Source organism: Hemitrygon akajei, chromosome 29 (assembly GCF_048418815.1).
Source record: "Hemitrygon akajei chromosome 29, sHemAka1.3, whole genome shotgun sequence".
Classification (NCBI taxonomy): domain Eukaryota; kingdom Metazoa; phylum Chordata; class Chondrichthyes; order Myliobatiformes; family Dasyatidae; genus Hemitrygon; species Hemitrygon akajei.
The window spans coordinates 29,014,511-29,034,020 of NC_133152.1; the positions used below are offsets into that span (position 1 = coordinate 29,014,511).

Genomic DNA, 19,510 nt, shown 5'->3' on the forward strand with positions numbered 1-19,510 from the left:
TTTACCATAGCTACAGTCTTTGATTTGGAGTAAGTAACTGGGGTTGTAGGAAACATTATTCAATATAAGAACTTGTTCAGTAAGGCAAACACTCTGGGATCTCAAATAGTTTGTGTTAGAATTCCCCAATAGCTATTACTTTTCAAAGACAAATTAGCAAACGGAAATGATATTTAGTTTGTAAAATTACAATCTATCTGTTATTTCTTGTGGGGTCAAAATATGTGTCAATCTTGAAATGGAAGAAATAGTGTCTTGCGTAAATAGGAGTTGATTATATGCAGTGTGTTTCTATTAAGCATATTAGATGACAATATTCAGTACCATCATTTGAGATTCACAGGAAGGATAATGTGAAAATCTGCAGTGAACTATATGGTAAGCTTATCAATAAAGCATTTTTTCCAGATTCATTACCAGGTATATTTTTTATATCATGAAATGATCACCTTACTCACTAAAGGATGAAATATTGGATTGCTAAAATCAGATTATGATGTTCAAGATCCAACATTAATAGTGTCAGTGAAATAGGATATTTGACAAACATTTAGGTTTGGGGAACAATAAGATATAACTAGATGGGATAAAATTGAGCAGGTTTCTTTTTGATATCATTAACTAAATATTGTCCTAAATTTGTGTATTTGCATCATCTTTTTGTTTTATAATAGGAACCTTGGAAAATCAGGTCTCAGAGTGTCCTGTCTTGGACTAGGTAAGCAAATATTGTTCTCATGAATAAACTAATAACAAAATTTGATAACTTGTATTTTTAATCTTGTGCTGGTAATCTTTTAGATATAATAGTAATTAATTAAAGACCAGGATTGTGAAAATCTCATTTGGTTCATTGAAGATTATATCTTCAATGTTTTATGTTAAATGTTTCATTAAAACACATATATATGAACTCTTCTATCCTGAATTTTGATTAATTCCAGTGTTTATTTTCTATAATCCCAGGCTATTTTTCTCAGCAGTTTTATTACTCACACTATTTTATAACACAAGTCTGTACTGGCACTTACAGCACACCCATTAGTCCCATTCCCCTGCATCCTATCTCTCTCACGTACTCATCAACTCCACTCATCTACAGTAGGGACAATTTACAGAAACCATTTCACCTACCAGAGATGGGAAGAGACTGGAGTGTTCAGGAACAGTGTACTTGGTCATAGGGGGAATGTGTAAATTCTGTGTGAATAGCAGCAGAGATTTGATCAAACCCAAGGGACTGAAGCTGAGATAGCAACACCACCCTTGGATCTGTCCCCACGTCCACAAGCTTCTCTAACATTTTGATGAACTTGCTTATTTCTAATTTCCCTCGAACTTAGGGCCCTACTTTTTTGGAATGTTCTTTGAAACATTTAAGTTTATTTTACCTGTACTATTCTTTGATCTGAACTATCCATAGACTTACTTAAAGTAAAAATCTGTGTATTTACGGTGGTGCAGAATGTGAATGTGCCAACTCTGGATAACATGGTAGTACTCTGCTCTAAATGAGTCTACAAGGATGCACTCCCTCAAGAACATTAGACTGATTAACTAAGCTTTGGCTGGCTTTATAATTATCACAAGTGTGCAACTTGGAAGAGGTAAAGGAAGACTATTTAATATTTAATTGACTTAGAGCAGATTGAAAGGTAGTAGACTGATTTATTTCTTGGCCCAGAATGCTGCTGAATCCATAGAAGTATTTAACATTAATTTGTCATTTTATTGATCTGCCTTGTGCCAAAGGTAGAATGGTATAGTTTCTTAATATGATTAAATTATTGTTACTTCAATAAATGCCAGTGAATTTAAAGTAACAGAATAAAACAAGGTGCTGGAATTATTCAGCACATCAAGAAGTAACTCTGTAGAGAAGAACAAAATTAATGTTCCAGGTCAATAACATTTTGAAGATGAAAGGCCATTGACAAGAAAAACGTAAGTCTGCTGTTTCTATTGATGTTGCATATCTGACTGATTAATTCCAGCACTTTTAGTTTCAGATGTACAACATCATTAGAATCTTGCTTTAAAATAATGCATGCAGAATAAGAAAGATACTTGCTTCCAATCAGTGTAAGTAGTTGAGCCTGCAGCTGACACAGCTTAACTAAATTCATTCCATTTATATGTTCTGTTTTAATGTCAGTTTTCTTACAAGCTAAAAACAGATTTTAAAGTTCTTAAATTTTTATCATTCCAACAGGAACATGGGTTACCTTTGGAGGGCAGATCACTGATGAGGTACGTCTTATTCCTTCCTGCAAGTTTGAAACAATGTTAGCTTCGTGTCCCTATGGGTATAATCAACAGTTTTGTGCTATCTAAATATCACAGCTTAAACCTTGCTGCCTTTGATTGTTTGTAGCAGACAACTAAATCCTAGTTGCTAATAGCTTGGTATCTGTGAAAGGTGTCATCGTAAAGCCACTAAGTGCAATAGTTGGAAGAGGTGCCCATGCTATAATCTCAGTGCCATTTTTGGTTAATTAGTAACTGGCTTTGTTATAAATGTATGTTTGGAAAATCAAAAATGGTTTATACATGTATTATTGGGGTATGTTACAGTAACGGGTTCTCAATGTACTCAGGTGATGAATCTATTAGTAACTAGACTGAAAGTAACAACACCCTTTTTGTATTTCTTTTGGCTCTTAGATTCTTGTAGTTCTGGTAGTAGAGGGAGAGAAGCAATATGTTAGGTCTTGCATTGCATTATACTTGAAGATCAACTTAGTAAATTAGCTGTGAAGTGTAATAATAAACAACAATTAAAATACTAATCAAAAAAAGACAGTGGTTATTCATTGAATTTCTTTAAATCAAATGAACTAATCCATCTTGCCTAACTTCCCAAGGACATGTGCATCGTGTAGGGTGGGATTATTTTGGTAGGGGGTGGAAGAGAAAAACTTATTTAAAATATCATAATGGTTGTATCTGTCCACTGTGTTTTTCATTGATTCTATAGAATCTGTAGAATTAATAACTATTATTATTATTATTAAGTTATTATTCTACAGATTTATTGACTTTGCCTGCAAGAAAATGAATCTCACAGTTGTTTATGGTGGCAAATATGTACTTTGATAATAAATTTACTTGGAACTTTTGAACTTTGTAAGAGCTCCTGAATGTGTTGAGTAATTATTATTTCCCCCTCATTTCAGATGGCTGAACAGCTGATGACACTGGCCTATGAGAATGGAATAAACCTCTTTGACACAGCCGAAGTATATGCTGCTGGCAAGTAGGTTATGTGACCTTTGTGATCACTGTGGAGTAAAGTATGCTGTGCTAGTCAAGCAGATATTCTGTTTTTCTTTAAATTAGGATCATTTCCTGGGCTAATAACTCAATAAACAAGAAATGCCCAGCTATATTACATCTAGGCTAAAATTTTCACGGCAATAGATTATTCTCTTCCTCTTCTGCACTGCTGGATTATGATGACAGCTGATACTTTTTCTATACTTATTCTTATAGTTGGTTTTAAGCTCTGGACTTTATGATAACTATTGCTGGTAAATTCAATTTTCTTACTGTGTTCCTTAACAGATGTTCTGAAAATATTTTCTCTCAGGCTGCACTATGTAAATCACAAGTCATATTGACTACTTGATGATGCTTTCGTACTCTAATGCAGGGGATCCCAACCTGGGCTCCAGAGATCCTTCAGTTGATTGTAGGGGCCCATGGCATAAAAATGTTTGGGAACCCCTGCCCTACTACTTAATGATGAAGTTAAGTTAAAGGGTAGTTGAAAGTGAATGTTAAAACAGAAAAAAGGAAATGCACAAAACAACCATGTTTGAAGGAAAATTATTAAGTAATTATTTGCTATATTTTTAAATCATTAAATGCTGTCTCTTGGTCAGCTGAAGATCATGTGCACCATACCTCAATTTTAACTTTTTTGAGGTTACTTAAATACTGCATAATACAAGAAAATGGGAACAGGGTTATCTATTTACTCCCTTGAGCCTTTCTGCAATTCACTGGAATTACATCTAATAAGTACTGCAAGTACATTCACACACAATGATTAACAGCAGTCTTACTCTCAATTTTAAGATTGGTACTTGACATTTTATCATAAACATAATGGTTTCAAGTTGCTACATACCTGTGCTTACAGAAGTATCTTTCCATTCATGAAAAGCCTGACTCCAATGTTTAGACCAAATCTCTTATCCACTGCTTGAGAAGCATAGGAATTTGTTTTTCCCTGTGTTCATCCTACCTATTTTGTTTGGCCATTGAAATACAACTGACTCACTCTTTAACCTGCTAATTTCTAAGATATACAGCACTAATTTGTGCATTTAATCATTGAAGCCCAGATGGCATAATGGAAATTCTTTTTCCCTTTCTTCAAAGTCAATAGGCTAGATCTTTATTTTAGTTTTTCAGTGCACAATGCAAAGGATTTTAAACTGAAGCTCATTCATTTTTTTCTTCATGTAAGGGCTACATGCTTCTGGAAAACTACCCAAGTCTCACAAAGGCACCATCCTGTGTGATAATGCTATATGGTGCACAGACTATCACATCGCTTCTGTAAAAATACATTTATACATTTGAAGTCCATTAATGGATGAGACCTGTTGCTAAGGAGTCTTATATATTAAATCCTCCTGCATTTTGCATTCACTTCAATTTCACCTCCAGCATAACTGTAATAATAATAACTTATTTCTAGAGCACTTTTTTTTTACAGACAATGTGGTTCAAAGTGTTTTACAATGACATAAAAGTACAAATATGAAAATAAAAGACAAAGTGATGTTAGCTAAAAGCAAGGTTAAATAAATAGGTTTTGATTCAATGTTTAAAAGTATCAACTGAGTCTCCAGTCTTAACTATTGAATTCCGCAGTTTAAGAGTGTAGCTCAAAAAAGTTGACCTGCCAATTACCTTTTTGAGGGAGCTTGATTAAATTTAAGAGACCAGCAGAAGAAGACCTGAGAGCTTGAGCAGGTTATTAAACAAAAACGATTCTGTGATGTACTCCAATCCCAGACCATTAAGAGGTTTAAAAACAAGTAAAAGAACTTAAAAATCAATTCTAAAAGATACAGGAAGCCAATGCAGTGTAGATACTACGGGAGTGATATGTTCCCTCATCTGGTTTTGGTTAAAAGTCAAGCAATGGCATTTTAAATGGGTTGAAGTTTGTCAGTAGATTTCTTTGGAAGGACAGTAAAAAGTGCATTACAGAAATGTAGTCTATTCAATATAAAGACGTGAATTAGTTTTTCAACATAATTACATGATAGAAACAGGCATCTCTTTGCAATATTTCTCAAGTTTAAAAATGCAGCTCTGCTCACTTTTTTTTAATGTGGCATTTAACATTCAAATCCAAATCAAGGGTAACACCCAGGTTAGTTACTTTAGATTTTACAAGGGGAGCCAAGTACCCAAGTTTATCAAGAAAATAAATGGCTTTGAGCTTTGGAACAACCAAAAGTATTTCAGTTTTATCTTCATTTAGCTTTAGGAAATTATTAGTCATCCATTTGTTTATTGCAGCCATACCAGAAGTCAGAGAAGATAGGGTGTTATCATCATCAGGCTGATGTTTTACAAAGTGATTTCTTTTTAACCCTAAGTGGAGCCACTGTGTTTAAAATAGTTGTCAAATTATGTTGAAAGAATCAACCATTTCATTTACTGAGCAGTTTAAGGTTTAAGTCACGTGTCAGATAAACTAGCTTGCTCAGAGAATTTATTTACGTTGCAGCATCAAGAAACAGATTTTTTTAAACTCTTCATGGTCTTGATTTCAGACAGAAGGACATCAAAAAGTACATATAAGTGATGAGGGATAGTGTTATCAGGCAAAGAGAAATTAGTAATATTTTAACACTTTTGTCATTACTAAATCAAGTGTATTTCCAAGTTGATGGGTGGGCTCAGTGACCTGCTGGGTAAGATCTAGGCTGTCTTGTAAACTCATGAATTCAATAGCCATACAGTTTGTACTTGAGAGATCATTAATATGAATATTGAAATCACCAAAGATGAGAATCCTGTCATTGAATTTTGAGAATTCCAAGAAAAAGCAGGCATTGGATTTAGGAGGGCGATAACTGACGATGTAGAGGACAGGATCTGTGCCACAGATTTTAAGCATGTACCTAAACACTTGAAAAATTGCTGGCAGACAATAGACTGTACCCAAAATGAACACGGTGGCAAGCCCATCACATCGTCCTCTCGGCCTTTGAACACTGAAACCACCATAGTCAGGGGGACACAGTTCAGATAACTAGCTGTATTCATTTGGCTTTAACCAGGTCTCAGTTAAGAACACAAAAACAAAGTCTGTAAAGGCAATAAAATCATTTCAAAGGTACCCCCGATATTCTGAGGCCATGCTTTCAAGTTCTGAATTTACCTGTGAGAGAAAACATTGTCTCGGCATTTGTTGTTTAGCTCCCATAGAATCTTATACGTTTCTATAGGATTTTTTTTTTGCTTCTGAATTCCATTGAGTAGAGTCACAACCTATTCACCCTGCTCTTCTGGGCAATTGCTCCATACCTGGTTTCATTCTAGTAAACCTTCTCTGAATCACTGACAAATGCTGTTGTCTAGCTCCTTGTATTTTTAGAGTGTGAGTTCCCTACTTTTATACTTCAGCCTTCTTGAAATAAGGTCCAATATTCCATTAATCTTCCCTATTAAGCCCCTTGAGCCTTGTGTTTTGTGCTCTAGGACTTGTAAATAAATCTCTTTATGCTGCAGCTGATGCACCATCAATAACTCTCGGAGACAGGAGGCAAAAGATAGGCTTTTATTAGCTGCAAACGTGACCACGACATCTTGGAGACTGAGGGAGGAGTAGTGCCTCCAATCGCCTTTATACAGGGGTCTGTGGGAGGAGCCACAGGAGCAGTCAGCAGAGGGGCGTGTCCAGACAGGTATACACATTGTTTACCACAGCAGCTTTCTGCACTTTTTTGTCTCAATTTAAATAATAGTTCCTTGGTTCTTTCTTCCAAAATGTCCAACTTCTTATTTTCCCACAATATTCTCCATTTGCAACTTTTCGCTCACTTATTTAGCCTCTTTACATACCCTTTCCCTCAGTGATATATCTTGCTTTAATATCTTTAAACCCATAAGCCCCTTCTCTCCTCTCAGCTCTCTCTCAAACTGCCCCATCAACCCTCCTCCCTGCCAAATTCCCTCCACAAACTTTACAGTAGTAGCATCTGTTCTTTTTCACATGGCACAATTCGATTTGGACAAAACTGATTTCCCACATGCTGTACTATTTACTATGCTTTTTGAGACACTAAAGAATTTCAAGCTCTTATGTCCTAAGATGTAGTGTGCTGAACCATTCAGATTAATTCAGATGTATTATGTACTATGGTTCCAAATTTGCAACATAACTTTTACATCCTTATTTATTAGCTCTTTGAGTATATAGACCAGATGTCATTGATTATTTTTTGTACATATCCATTTAAGTGAACGACTTAAATTTCTTTGGACAACCATTAATTTGAGATTTTTACCATTTAAAATTACTCTGTCTGTCTTTGCTAAGTGCAGTTTTAAGGTAATTTACTAGCAAAGTCAATAATGTGTCTTCATAACCTTTAACAATAGTGTCTTATAAACAACTTTATCAAATATCTTCTGTTCTCATCAGAATCAGGTTTATTATCACCGACATATATTGTGGAACTCCCTGTCTTGCAGTAGCAGTACAGTGCAATACATGAAAAAATTACTAAAAGTTACAGTAAAAATTATAATAATTAGTGCAAAAAGGGCAAAATAGTGAGGTAGTGTTCAAAAATGAGGTAGTGAGGCAGAAGAGCAAAAGTTGGCTAGCACAGAGAGGAGCCATTCAAACATGGTTGATCCTTTTTTCCTCTCCTCAACTCCATTCCCCGGCCTTCTCCCCATAACCTTTGATACAGTGTCCAGTCAAGAACCAATCAAGCAGTGACTTAAATACACCCAATGACCTGGCTTCCACAGCTGCCTATGGTAACAAATTCCACATGTTCACACCCTCTGGTAAAAGAAATTTCTCCACATCCCTTTTTTAAATGGATGCCCCTCTATCCTGAGGCTGTGCTCTCTTATCCTAGACTTTCCCACCATAGGAAGCAATCTTTCCACATCTACTCTATCTAGGCCTTTCAACATTCTAATGATTTCAATAAGATTCCCCCTTCATCCTTTTAAATTCCAGCAAATACAGTCCCAGAGCTATCAAACATTCTTCGTATGATAACCCTTTCATTCCTGGAATCATCCTGTGAACTTCCTTTAAACCCTCTCTAATATCAGGGCATCTTTTCTTAGATGAAGAGGCCAAAACTGTTCACAATACTTAAGGTGAGGCCTCACCAGCGCCTTATAAAGCCTCAGCATCAAATCCCTGTTCTTGTATTCTAGACCTCTTGAAATGAATGCTAACGTTGCATTTGCCTTCCTCACCACCAACTCTACCTGCAAGTTAATTTTTAGGGTGTTACGCACAAGGACTCTCAAGTCCCTTTCCATTACAGATTTTTGGATTTTCTCCCTGTTTAGAAAATTGTCTGCATGTTTATTTCTACTACCAAAGTGCACAACCATGCATTTTCTAACATTGTATTTCATTTGCCACTTTCTTGTCCATTCTCCTAATCTGTCCTTGTCCTCTGCAGCCTATCTGTTTCCTCAACACATCCTGCCCATCCACCAATCTTTGTATCATCTGCAAACATAGCAACAAAGTTATCTATTTCATTGAAGTACAGAAGAAAAAGAAGCGATCCCAACACTGACCCCTGTCGAACACCTCTCGTCATTGGCAGCCAACCAGAAAAGATCCTTTTATCTCCACCTGCTGCTTCCTACCATGCTTGTAACTTTCCTGTAATACTATGGGCTCTTTCTTAACTTGGTAACCAGACTCATGTGTGGCACCTTGTCAAAGGTCTTCTGAAAGGCCAAATATACAGCATCCACTGCATCCCTCTTATCTATCCAACTTGTAATCTCCTCAAAGAATTCCAACAGGTTCATCTAAGGGAACCATGCTCACTTTGTCCTGTCTTGTCCTGTATCACCAAGTACTCCATAACCTCATCCTTAACAATTGACTCCAGCATCTTCCCAACCACTGAAGACAGGCTAACTGGTCTATAATTTCCTTTCTGCTGCCTTCCTCCTTTCTAAAAGAGTGGAGTGACATTTGCAATTTTCCAGTCCTCTGGCACCATGCCAGAGTCCAATGATTTTTGAAAGATCTTAGCTAATGACTCCACAATTTACTGCTACCTCTTTCAGAACTCAAGGGTACAGTTCATCTGGACCGGATGACTTATGCACCCTTTAGGTCTTTCAGATTTTTGAGCACCTTCTCCCTTGTAATAGTAACTGCACTCATTTCTCTTCCTTCACACACTTCACCTGGCACACTGCTAGTGTCTTTCATAGTGAAGACTGATGCAAAATACATATTTAGTGGTCTTTCTGGTGACGTCATTGTCGAGAATGGCAGCTTAAGTCACTAGCTCCTCCGGAAAAACGCGTATTTAGCCCCATTAACCCATCAAATATAATATTTTTTGAAAAATATTTGAACTGAAAAGAGGGGCAAGAATGGGGAGAAGAAATGGAAATAATAAAAGCGACACTGCGGAGCCTGCGTCTGAGAGGAGTGCAGCGGGCAGCTCTCCTACCCGATCGTGTGCTAGCAAGGTGGCCGCTGGGCCTCATTCAGTCGAAGTGGCGAATGTCTTCGAAATCCTGAAAGAAATAATGGAGGTCCAGAAAGATATAAAGCAGCAGCTCCGTGATATTAAGGCAGAGCTCGCCAGCGTTAATCAAAAAATAGCGGTGGCAGAGACTCGCATTGAGAAGGTGGAAGATCGCATTCAAAACGTGGAGTGGATACTGAGCAAGACAATAAAAATAATACATCACCAAGAAGGTAAACTGCTTGACCTGGAGGGAAGATCACGGCGGAAAAATATCAGAATGTACAACGTTCCCGAAGGAGCAGAGGGCCCATCTATGACGGAGTTTGTCGGAAAGTTACTGCAGGATGCGCTGGATCTTCCCCCGGCTATGGAGCTGGAAGTCGAAAGAGCCCACCGTGCGTTAGTCCCAAAACCTACCCAGGATAGAAAGCCACGATCAATTATAATAAAATTCCTTCGGTACAGCACCAAGGTGGAGATTCTACGAAGAGCCTGGGGTAAGAAGAGAGTGTTTTTAGAGGATAAATTAATATATTTCGACCAAGATTACCCCCCCCCCCGCGGTCCTCCAGAAATGCAAAGAATACTTTGAAGTAAAGCGAGTATTAAAGCAAAATAAGATTAGATTTCAAACTCCGTACCTTGCTAAACTTCAAGTGTTTTATGACAACGGGACGCAGTTGTACCAGACAGTGGAAGAGGTGACTACAGACATGAAGGCCAGAGGGTTGCCCGTCAGCATGACCAAAATGAAAGAAAGCCTGGCTGATGAATTGTCTCGCTCAGCTTGGGAAATAGTGCGAGAATCGAGAAGGCAGGAGACAGGAGGAAGCCGAGAGAAACATATTAGGAAGAGACCAGGAGTTTCCCAAAGACAGTCCTCACCCCCTTCAGAAGAGCCATAAGGTTTGGCTAACTTTAAAAATGTTGAGAAGCTAAACAGAAGCAAAAGTACACGGTGATATACCTATCTCGAGAAATACTTATTATAATGTGGATTTTATATTACTTAGTTGTTATTCTTTATTCACTCACTTACTCCTTTTTCCCCACCAAAATGAGAATATATATATATGTGTGTGTGTGTGTGTGCATATATGTGTATGTGTGTAATGTGTGTGTATATATGTATATATAGGAGTACACAGGGAAATCTTTTCTGTGTAATGGATTTGTTCACTGACTTTTATGAATACTGCAATGGGGGCCCTCAACTCACAAGTAGGAAGGGTTATCCCCCACAGCTAGACATTTCCTCTAGCTCAACGCAAGGTCATTTACTAGAGACCTTAGCCTTGGAATCACACATTTGTTGCCCTTTTTGTTATTATTTGAGTTTCTTGGTTCTTGTTTGTTCAGGGAGTAGATCGAGTAAGTTTTATTCTAATTTCAATGATACATTGACAGATAAATACAGATGGCTAAGGACAAGGTAAAATTCATTTCTTTTAATGTAAATGGGCTATTAAATCCAATCAAATGTAAGAGAATTTTAGCCAAAATGAAAAAAGAACAAGCCCATGTAGTATATTTACAGGAAACTCATTTAAGTGATAATGAGCATAAAAAACAAAGAGCATGGGCTTCACTAATCTGTTTTTCTCCTCATATAAATCAGGACATAGGAGAGGAGTTGCTATTCTTATCTCAAGTAAGCTAAATTTTGAAAAAATATTCGAAATGAGAGATAAAGAAGGCAGATATATTCTGGTAAGGGGGAATATAGACGGCAATTCAGTTACTCTATTGAATATATATGCACCCCCGGGAAGTGATATTGGTTTCTTTCAGAAAATTACTGATATTATGGTAACGGAAACAGAAGGTCTCCTGATATGTGGGGGAGACTTAAATTTACAATTACAACCAAACTTAGACTCTTCCAATAGAAAAACCTATGAAACAAAATCTTTACATAAGAAAGTTAATACACTTTTTGAGGATGTTGGTTTAATTGATATATGGAGGGACCTTTTCCCTGACAGAAGGGATTACACTCATTATTCTGCTCCACATTCTGTATGTACAAGAATAGACTATTTCATAACATTTAGAAAAGACAAAGACAAAATAAACACCTGTGGAATTGGGACAATAGATGTAAGTGACCATGCACCTATATATTTATCTGTTGATTTTGACCTACAACCAAAGAATACTACTTGGAAACTAAATTCGAGTCTACTCAATGATCCGTACTTTAAGGAACAAATTAAAAAAGAAATTGGTCTCTACATAGAATTTAATGATAATGGAGAGGTTTCACCTCCCATTTTATGGGATACTCTGAAGGCGGTCTTAAGAGGGAAAATTATAGTGATATCTTCATATAAGAAAAAAATAAGGAATAAAACTTGAGAGGAATTACAAAATAGGCTGAAGGAACTAGAGAAAAAACACAAATTGAATTTGGCACAGGATACATTAAGGGAAATTAAAAGAATTAGGAATGAAATAAATAATTTGGCTATGCAAGAAATCAGGAAAAACTTAATGTTTCTGAAACAGAGACATTATGAAAGTGGATCGAAATCTATGAAGATACTGGCATGGAAACTGAAAAAAAAGATAGCATTAAATACAATTCATAGAATTAGGGACCCAAGAATGAAAATGATAAAAAATAAGCTAAGTGAAATTCAAGAAGCTCTTGAAGTGTTTTACAAAACGCTATATTCCAAAGTTCCAGGGGGAAGCATAACCCAAATTGACACCTTCTTGAATTCTCTAGAGTTACCCACTTTAAGCGAAGAACTTTAATAGAAGGATGACTGCTGACATAACTGAAGTTGAATTAAAAGCTGCAATTAAGCAAGTCACCAGGATCAGATGGGTATACGGCAGAGTGGTACAAAGAATTTAAAAATGAGTTAATTCCTGTTTTACTCCCCACACTGAACTGGGCTCTAAAAAAGGCACAAATGCCACCCAGTTGGAAGGATGCGATAATCTCAGCTATACCAAAAGAAGGCAAGGATAAAATGGAATGCGGGTCATTTAGACCAATATCCGTTCTTAATGTAGATTATAGGTTATTTATCTCCATCGTGGCCAAACGATTAGAGGAGTTTCTACCCATACTGATACGTAATGATCAGACAGGTTTTATACGACAACACCAGACTCAAGACAATATACGAAGGACACTTCACATTATGGATCATATACAAAAAAATAAAATCGAAGCAATAGTGATAAGTGTGGACGCTGAAAAAGCATTTGATTCGGTTAATTGGAATTTTCTTTACAGAGTTTTACATAGATTTGGTTTCCAAGACACAATTATTAAAACTATACAGACACTATATGACAATCCTACTGCTAGGATTAAAATCAATGGATATTTATCAAATAGTCTTACCCTAGAAAGGGGCATGAGACAGTGTTGTGCATGGTCACCACTACTCTTCACGTTATATCTGGAACCATTAGCTGAATACATCAGACAAAATGAAGATATCAGGGGAATTACTATTAAAGGGACAGAGCATAAATTGGCTTGTTATGCAGATGACATTTTGATCTATCTAGGGCAACCAATATACTCTTTACCTAAATTGATGCAATCCTTGGAACAATATGGTCAATTATCAGGATATAAGATCAACATAGATAAAACCCAATTACTTTCATATTACTATAGCCCACCAAGAGAAATTGAAAGTTGATACCCCTGGGCATGGCACACAGAGTCTCCCAAATATTTGGGCATTATTATGCCAAAAGATTTGGCAAAATTATCAGAATGTAATTATCAGCCTTTATATAAAAAAATTAAGGAAGATGTGGCAAGATGGAGCCTGATTCCTTTTTTCAGTCTCAGTTCAAGGATTGAGTCTATTAAAATGAATATACTGCCCAGACTGTTATATCTCTTTCAGACCCTACCAATAGAGATTAATCAAAATCAATTCAATGAATGGAACAAAATGCTATCAAGGTATATTTGGCAGGGTAAAAGGCCTAGAGTTCGTTTCAAAACTTTGCAATTAGTAAAGGAAAAGGGGGGATGGGGCTTGTCTTCTCTTAGAGATTATTATTTTGCAGCACAGTTGAGAGCTGTGATATGTTGGTGCAACCCATCATATGACGCTCAACAGAAAAACATTGAGGAGCGGGTACTTCCCATCCCCATACAAGCAATTTTGGCTGATAACAACCTGCAAAGGCACATAAATACTATTGATAACCCATGGGTGAAATTGACTCTTAAAATATGGAAAACTACTATAAAAGAATATAATCTAGAGGGAGATATTGCAATTCTTAAATGGTGTGCATATGACTCTGATTTTACACCAAATAAATTGGATGCTAGATTTAAGGACTGGACAGCTAAAGGAATAACAGTTCTTTGCAACATAATGAAAGAAGGAACACTGTTCAGTTTTGAAATGCTTAAAGAGAAACATTTATTAGAAAAACAAGATTTTTATCGGTATTTACAGATGTGACAATATGTTAATAAGATGCTTAAAAATGTAACCAAGGCAAATACATGCTTGATAGAGCTCTTTAGAAAAACATATAATTCAGATAATGGTAGTAGAATCATTTCAAGCATGTATAAGGGGTTGTCAAATCTTAAAACACATTTGACTTCATACATTAAAACAAAATGGAAGAAGGAAGGAGGGATAATTATATCTGAGGAAGAATGGACAACAATATGGAGATATCAATGGAAGTGTACCAACTCACAGAAATGGAGGGAGTTTGGATGGAAAAACTTGATAAGATAGTTTATTACACCCTCTCAGAAATCCCATTATGATGGTAACCTCCCTGTTTGCTGGAGAAATTGTGGAAATCAAAATGCAAATCATTATCATATTTTTTGGGACTGCCCTGTATCAAAAACTATTGGAGGGGGATACACAATGCCCTACAAGACATCTTTAAATGTGAAATACCCTTGGAGAGTAAGACCATATATTTTGGATACTAGGAAATGGTTATCACAGGAGAGTCCAACTTTAAATACATGGATGGAAATTACAATAGACATTTACAATATGGAGAAGATAACAGCATCTGTTAATCATAAGCTGGAACAATTTGATTCATACTGGGAAAAATGGTTTAACTACATAATGCCTCATAGGTCTGATTTTATTCTCACAAATCAATGAATCTGTTGTTTAAAAAAAAGATCACTCCCTACATGTACATACCGGTAGTTCTTTCCTTTTGCTTGTTTTTTCTTTCCACTCTTTTCTATAAGTGTATAACCCAGATAAATACTTTGTGGAGATTTTGTGATATATATGATTATATGATATATATGTACAATGTCTGAAATACATCTTATGGAAATGTTTGGTTGATGAACTTCAATAAAAGAATAAATTACAAAAAAAAATACGTATTTAGTTCATCTGCCATCTCCTTGTTCCCCCATTATTATTTCTCAGGCCTCACTTTCTATCTTCCCACTAATTTATTGCTTTTTTGTTTTTACATCAGTTTTGACTTCCCTGGTCAGCCACAGTTGTGCTATTGTGCCATTTGAGTATTTCTTCGTTTTTGGAATAAATCGGTCCTGCACCTTCCTCATTTTTACCCAGAAGCTCACAACATTGCTTCTCTGCTGTCGTCCCTGCCAGCATCTCCTTCCTATATACTTTGGCCAACTGTTCTCTCATACCACTGTAATTTCCTTTACTCTACTGAAATACTAAAATGTCAGACTTTCTCCCTATCAAATTTCATGTTGAACTCTATCATATTCTGATCACTGTCTCCTAAGGGTTCTTTTACCTTAAGGTCCCTAATCGCCCAATCCAGTATAGCTGATCCCCTTGTAGGCTCAACAACAAACTGCTCGAAAAAGCTATCTCAAGCATTCAACAAACTCGATCTCTTGAGATCCATAACCAACCTGTTTTTCCCAATCGACCTGCACGTTAAAATCTCCCATGACTATCATAACATTGCCCTTTTGACACGCCTTTTCAATTTGCTATTGTAATTTGTGGTCCACATCCCAGCTACTGTTGGGAGGCCTGTATATAACTGCCATCAGGGTTCTTTTACCCTTGTAGTTTCTTAACTCAACCCACAAGGATTCAACATCTTCTGATCCTGCATCACATCTTTCAACTGATTTGATGCCATTCTTTTCCAGCAGAGCCACGCCACCCCTCTTGCCTACCTTCCTATCCCTCCGATGCAATGTGCAACCTTAGAATTCAGCTCCCAGCTACAACCATCCTTCAGCCATGCTTCAGTGATGGGCACAGCATCATCCCTGACAATCTGTAAAAGTGCAACAGGATTATCCACCTATTTCTTATACTATGTGCATTGGGATAACACTTTGAGTGCTGTATTTGCTACCCTTCTTGATTTTGCATCCCTAATGCACTGATACTCACCCTGCTGGCTGCAGTTTTGTCCTATCATCTACCTGCCCTTCTTGACATTCTGACTGAATGTTATCTTTGCTTTTTTACATTCCGTCCTATCCGGAGTCTCTTTATTCCGGTTACACACCACTGTTGTGTGGTTATTTGAGTTTCTGTGGCCTACCTGTCAGTTTAAACCAGTCTAGCCATTCTCCACTGACCTCTCTCATTAACAAGACGTTTTTGCCCACAGTGCTGCTTACTGGATGCTTTTTGTTTCTCGCACCATTCTCTGTAAACTTTAGAGACTATTGTACATTAAAATCCCAGGAGATCAGCAGTTTCTGAGATTGTCAAACCACCCCGTCTGGCACCAACATTCATTCTATGGTCAAAGTTACTTAGATCGCATTTCTTCCCTATTCTGATGTTTAATTTGCACAGCAACTGAAACTCTTGACTATGTCTGTATGCTTTTATAAATTGAGTTGCTGCCACATAATTGGTTTATTAGATATTTGCATTAAACAAGCAGGTGAGCCTAATAAAATGGCCACTGAGTGTTTATAAAATAATGGCCTGGCCACAATTAAAAGGCCTGAGTCTAGTTCTTGTTAACCCATTCTTGCAAGGAGTGGGTACAAAAACGTTTACCAGAATAGTTGGAGTAATGTTGCATATTAGAATAGGAAAGATTGGGAGGAGATCTATTAGTGTTCATGTTTATATAGAGTTTAGACAGAGTGAATAAAATGACGTGCTTTTCCTGGATGCAGCAAGCAGACAAGGACCAAATGGCAATTGATTAACAAATAATTAAAGGAAACATAACGAAAAGCTTTTTTTTCAAGTAGAGTTTACATTCTGGACTATACTGTCTGCATAGTGGAAGTAGATTTATTTGTGGCTTTAAAATGGATTTAGAGAAATTGAGGGAAAATAAAACAAGTACTCAGCTATGGTGAAAGGACATTGAAAAGAACAAAATGATTAATGGCTATTAAAAAGCTGACATGGCTTGGATGAAGTAAAAAATCAGCTCATTTTTCTGCATTGATTTCCTGGTAAGGGAACCATACATAAAATGTAATTTCTGCTTTTTCCACAACTGCTGACTGTTCAAGTATTTCCAGCATTTTATCTTTTAGATTTCCTGGTATCAATAGCTTGTCCTTTTTGTTTGAGACATTAGTGATATTATTAATGCATACTGTAGGAATAACAATCTGGGGGAAATGTGCTTGATTATTGGAAAGTCAGTGACTTCTTGTAATTATCATATTTTCATTCAGATTGGCCAAGCTAATGGTCTGTGTTTTAAAGCCCATCTAGAATGAAATTCATGTTTTAATATTTTGAAAGCCAAGATCAAGTTAGCCTTCTGCATTATTAATAGAGCTTGCTGTTTTACAACCAGATTTCTAAAACACTGCTGAGATTGAGAAAGTTGAATCTGCAACCAAAAATAGAATATTAAACTATTAGAAGAATGTGTATATTTATGGGAGTATTACTAGTGTTCTTTCAAGTGCAGTTCTCCCATTTTTATCTTGTTTCTCTGAGATATTCTTGAATAATGCACAGTTGCAGATAAATAGAAGTTCTTGTGTATTGTAAACCCCATCTCTATAACAGAGATTGTAATCAATAGAAATGCTCTAAGTCTTTAAATGATGGATTATCAAATTAAAATACTTGGTCGTGACCATCTCCAATATTACACTGGCCAAGAAAATATGTGTTCATTTCCAGTCATTGGAGCCTTGCAGAAGCAAACTCATGAGTTTTCTGTACTGAGTTTTTTATTCTGAGTTTTCTTTTTTGTATTTGCACAGTTTGTTGTCTTTTGCACACTGGATGCAAGTCCAGGTTGGTGTGTTTTTCATTGATTCTACTATGGTTATTTTTCTATTATGGATTAAGGTCAAAGTTGTAAGTGGAATGCTAAACTTACACTAACTTCAAAAAAGTAGAGGTGCTGTCTTGCCTTCTTTGTGATGGCACTTACGTGCTGACCCCAGGAAAGATCCTCTGATACAATACTGCCAAGGAATTTATAGTTACTGACCCTCTCTGTCTCTGATCCCCTAAATAAGGGAAACACTCTGGTTTCCTCAGCTGCATAAGTCTAAGAAAGACCATCCTCGGCACTGCCAAACGTGAGCTTGAGGCTCAAGCCCCCCTCCCTCCAACCCCCTGTTTGTGTGGATGCTGTGTAATTTGCTACCCTGTTACAAATTAATGCCACAGAATAACAGAGAGTACACTGCATACGATTAAAGGAATTAAATTAATGAATCTTAACTAAAGGGTTAATAACAAATAGAAAAGGGCCCATTCTAACTAAACATTCAAATGTGCACAAGTTGGAGCTCATCTTGAACTTCTCTGTCACTCACGCGCTGGGCCCTCGGTCAACGTGAAAGCACACACCAGCTTCCGAACATCCTTGCAATCCATCTTAAACAACCGGGTCTCGCACTGGATCGTATGCTACGACTGGTTCTCCCCGGCGTCTGCTCTCTTCATCACCTCTCGAACAAAAGCCCTAAATCAATCTTATTGTCCCTCACCAAGAAAAATCTCCCGCTAATTGGATGGCACACATTCCATATCATCCCTTATCTTCAACAATAACCCAAACAGGCTGAAAGCAGAACAAACAGCTCTTACAGAGCTACTAAATGAAATATCTACAGCATAACAGCAAAGATGTGAACCAGGGCACTACGTAAGGATTGGTTCATGGACCTCCAGCTTCTTCCTCTGATAATCGAGAAAGAGTCGATGATCAGGTCGTTGGCTTTATTGAAGTTTAGTGAGAGCTTGTTGTGTAGATTTTCAATCTCCATCCCTTATGCCGATTTATCACGATCTTTGATTTGGCCAACAGTGGTGTCATCAGCAAACTTAAATATAACACTGGAGCTTTACTTAGCCACACTTAAAAGTATAAAGCGAAAATTGAACAGAGAGATGAGCACACAGCCTTGTGGTGCACTTGTGCTGATGGTGATTGTGGAGATGTTATTACCAATCTGTACTGACTGGGGTCTGCAGGTGAGAAAATTGAGGATACAGTTGCACAGGGAGGTATTGAGGCCAGGGTCTTGGAGCTTAGTGATGAAGTAAGGATGGAAATTAAACCTGGATTGCACTTCTCACAACCTTTATAAAAACATTTTTAAATAGCAGTCAATATTAATGCAGGAAACAGTGTAGCCAGTGCAGCAAACTTCTCAGAAATATTGACAGAACTACTGGAGTTGCTCGACCCTGAAATATTATCATGGGATTGCTGGTGTTCCACAATTATATTGTCTGTCTATCTTTTTGTCTTTTTTTGTCCCGAGGTGGTGGAACATGAACCACTGCTATCTCACAGCACTATTGATCAATTTTTACCCTTGGCCACCAGTGCTATCTGTGTGGACT

General features: G+C 37.0%; 1 protein-coding gene across 18 annotated transcripts in view; it reads left to right on the forward strand.

Moving 5' to 3' along the window:
- kcnab2a (potassium voltage-gated channel subfamily A regulatory beta subunit 2a) overlaps positions 1–19,510 on the forward strand; it is a 287,858-nt gene that overhangs the window by 213,380 nt on the left and 54,968 nt on the right. For all 18 annotated transcript variants that reach the window (XM_073032037.1, XM_073032049.1, XM_073032048.1 and 15 more), the window contains 3 exons: positions 675–718; positions 2,213–2,250; positions 3,177–3,256. In XM_073032037.1, coding sequence (XP_072888138.1) covers positions 675–718; positions 2,213–2,250; positions 3,177–3,256 — 162 coding nt within the window. The remainder of the gene's footprint in view (positions 1–674; positions 719–2,212; positions 2,251–3,176; positions 3,257–19,510) is intronic.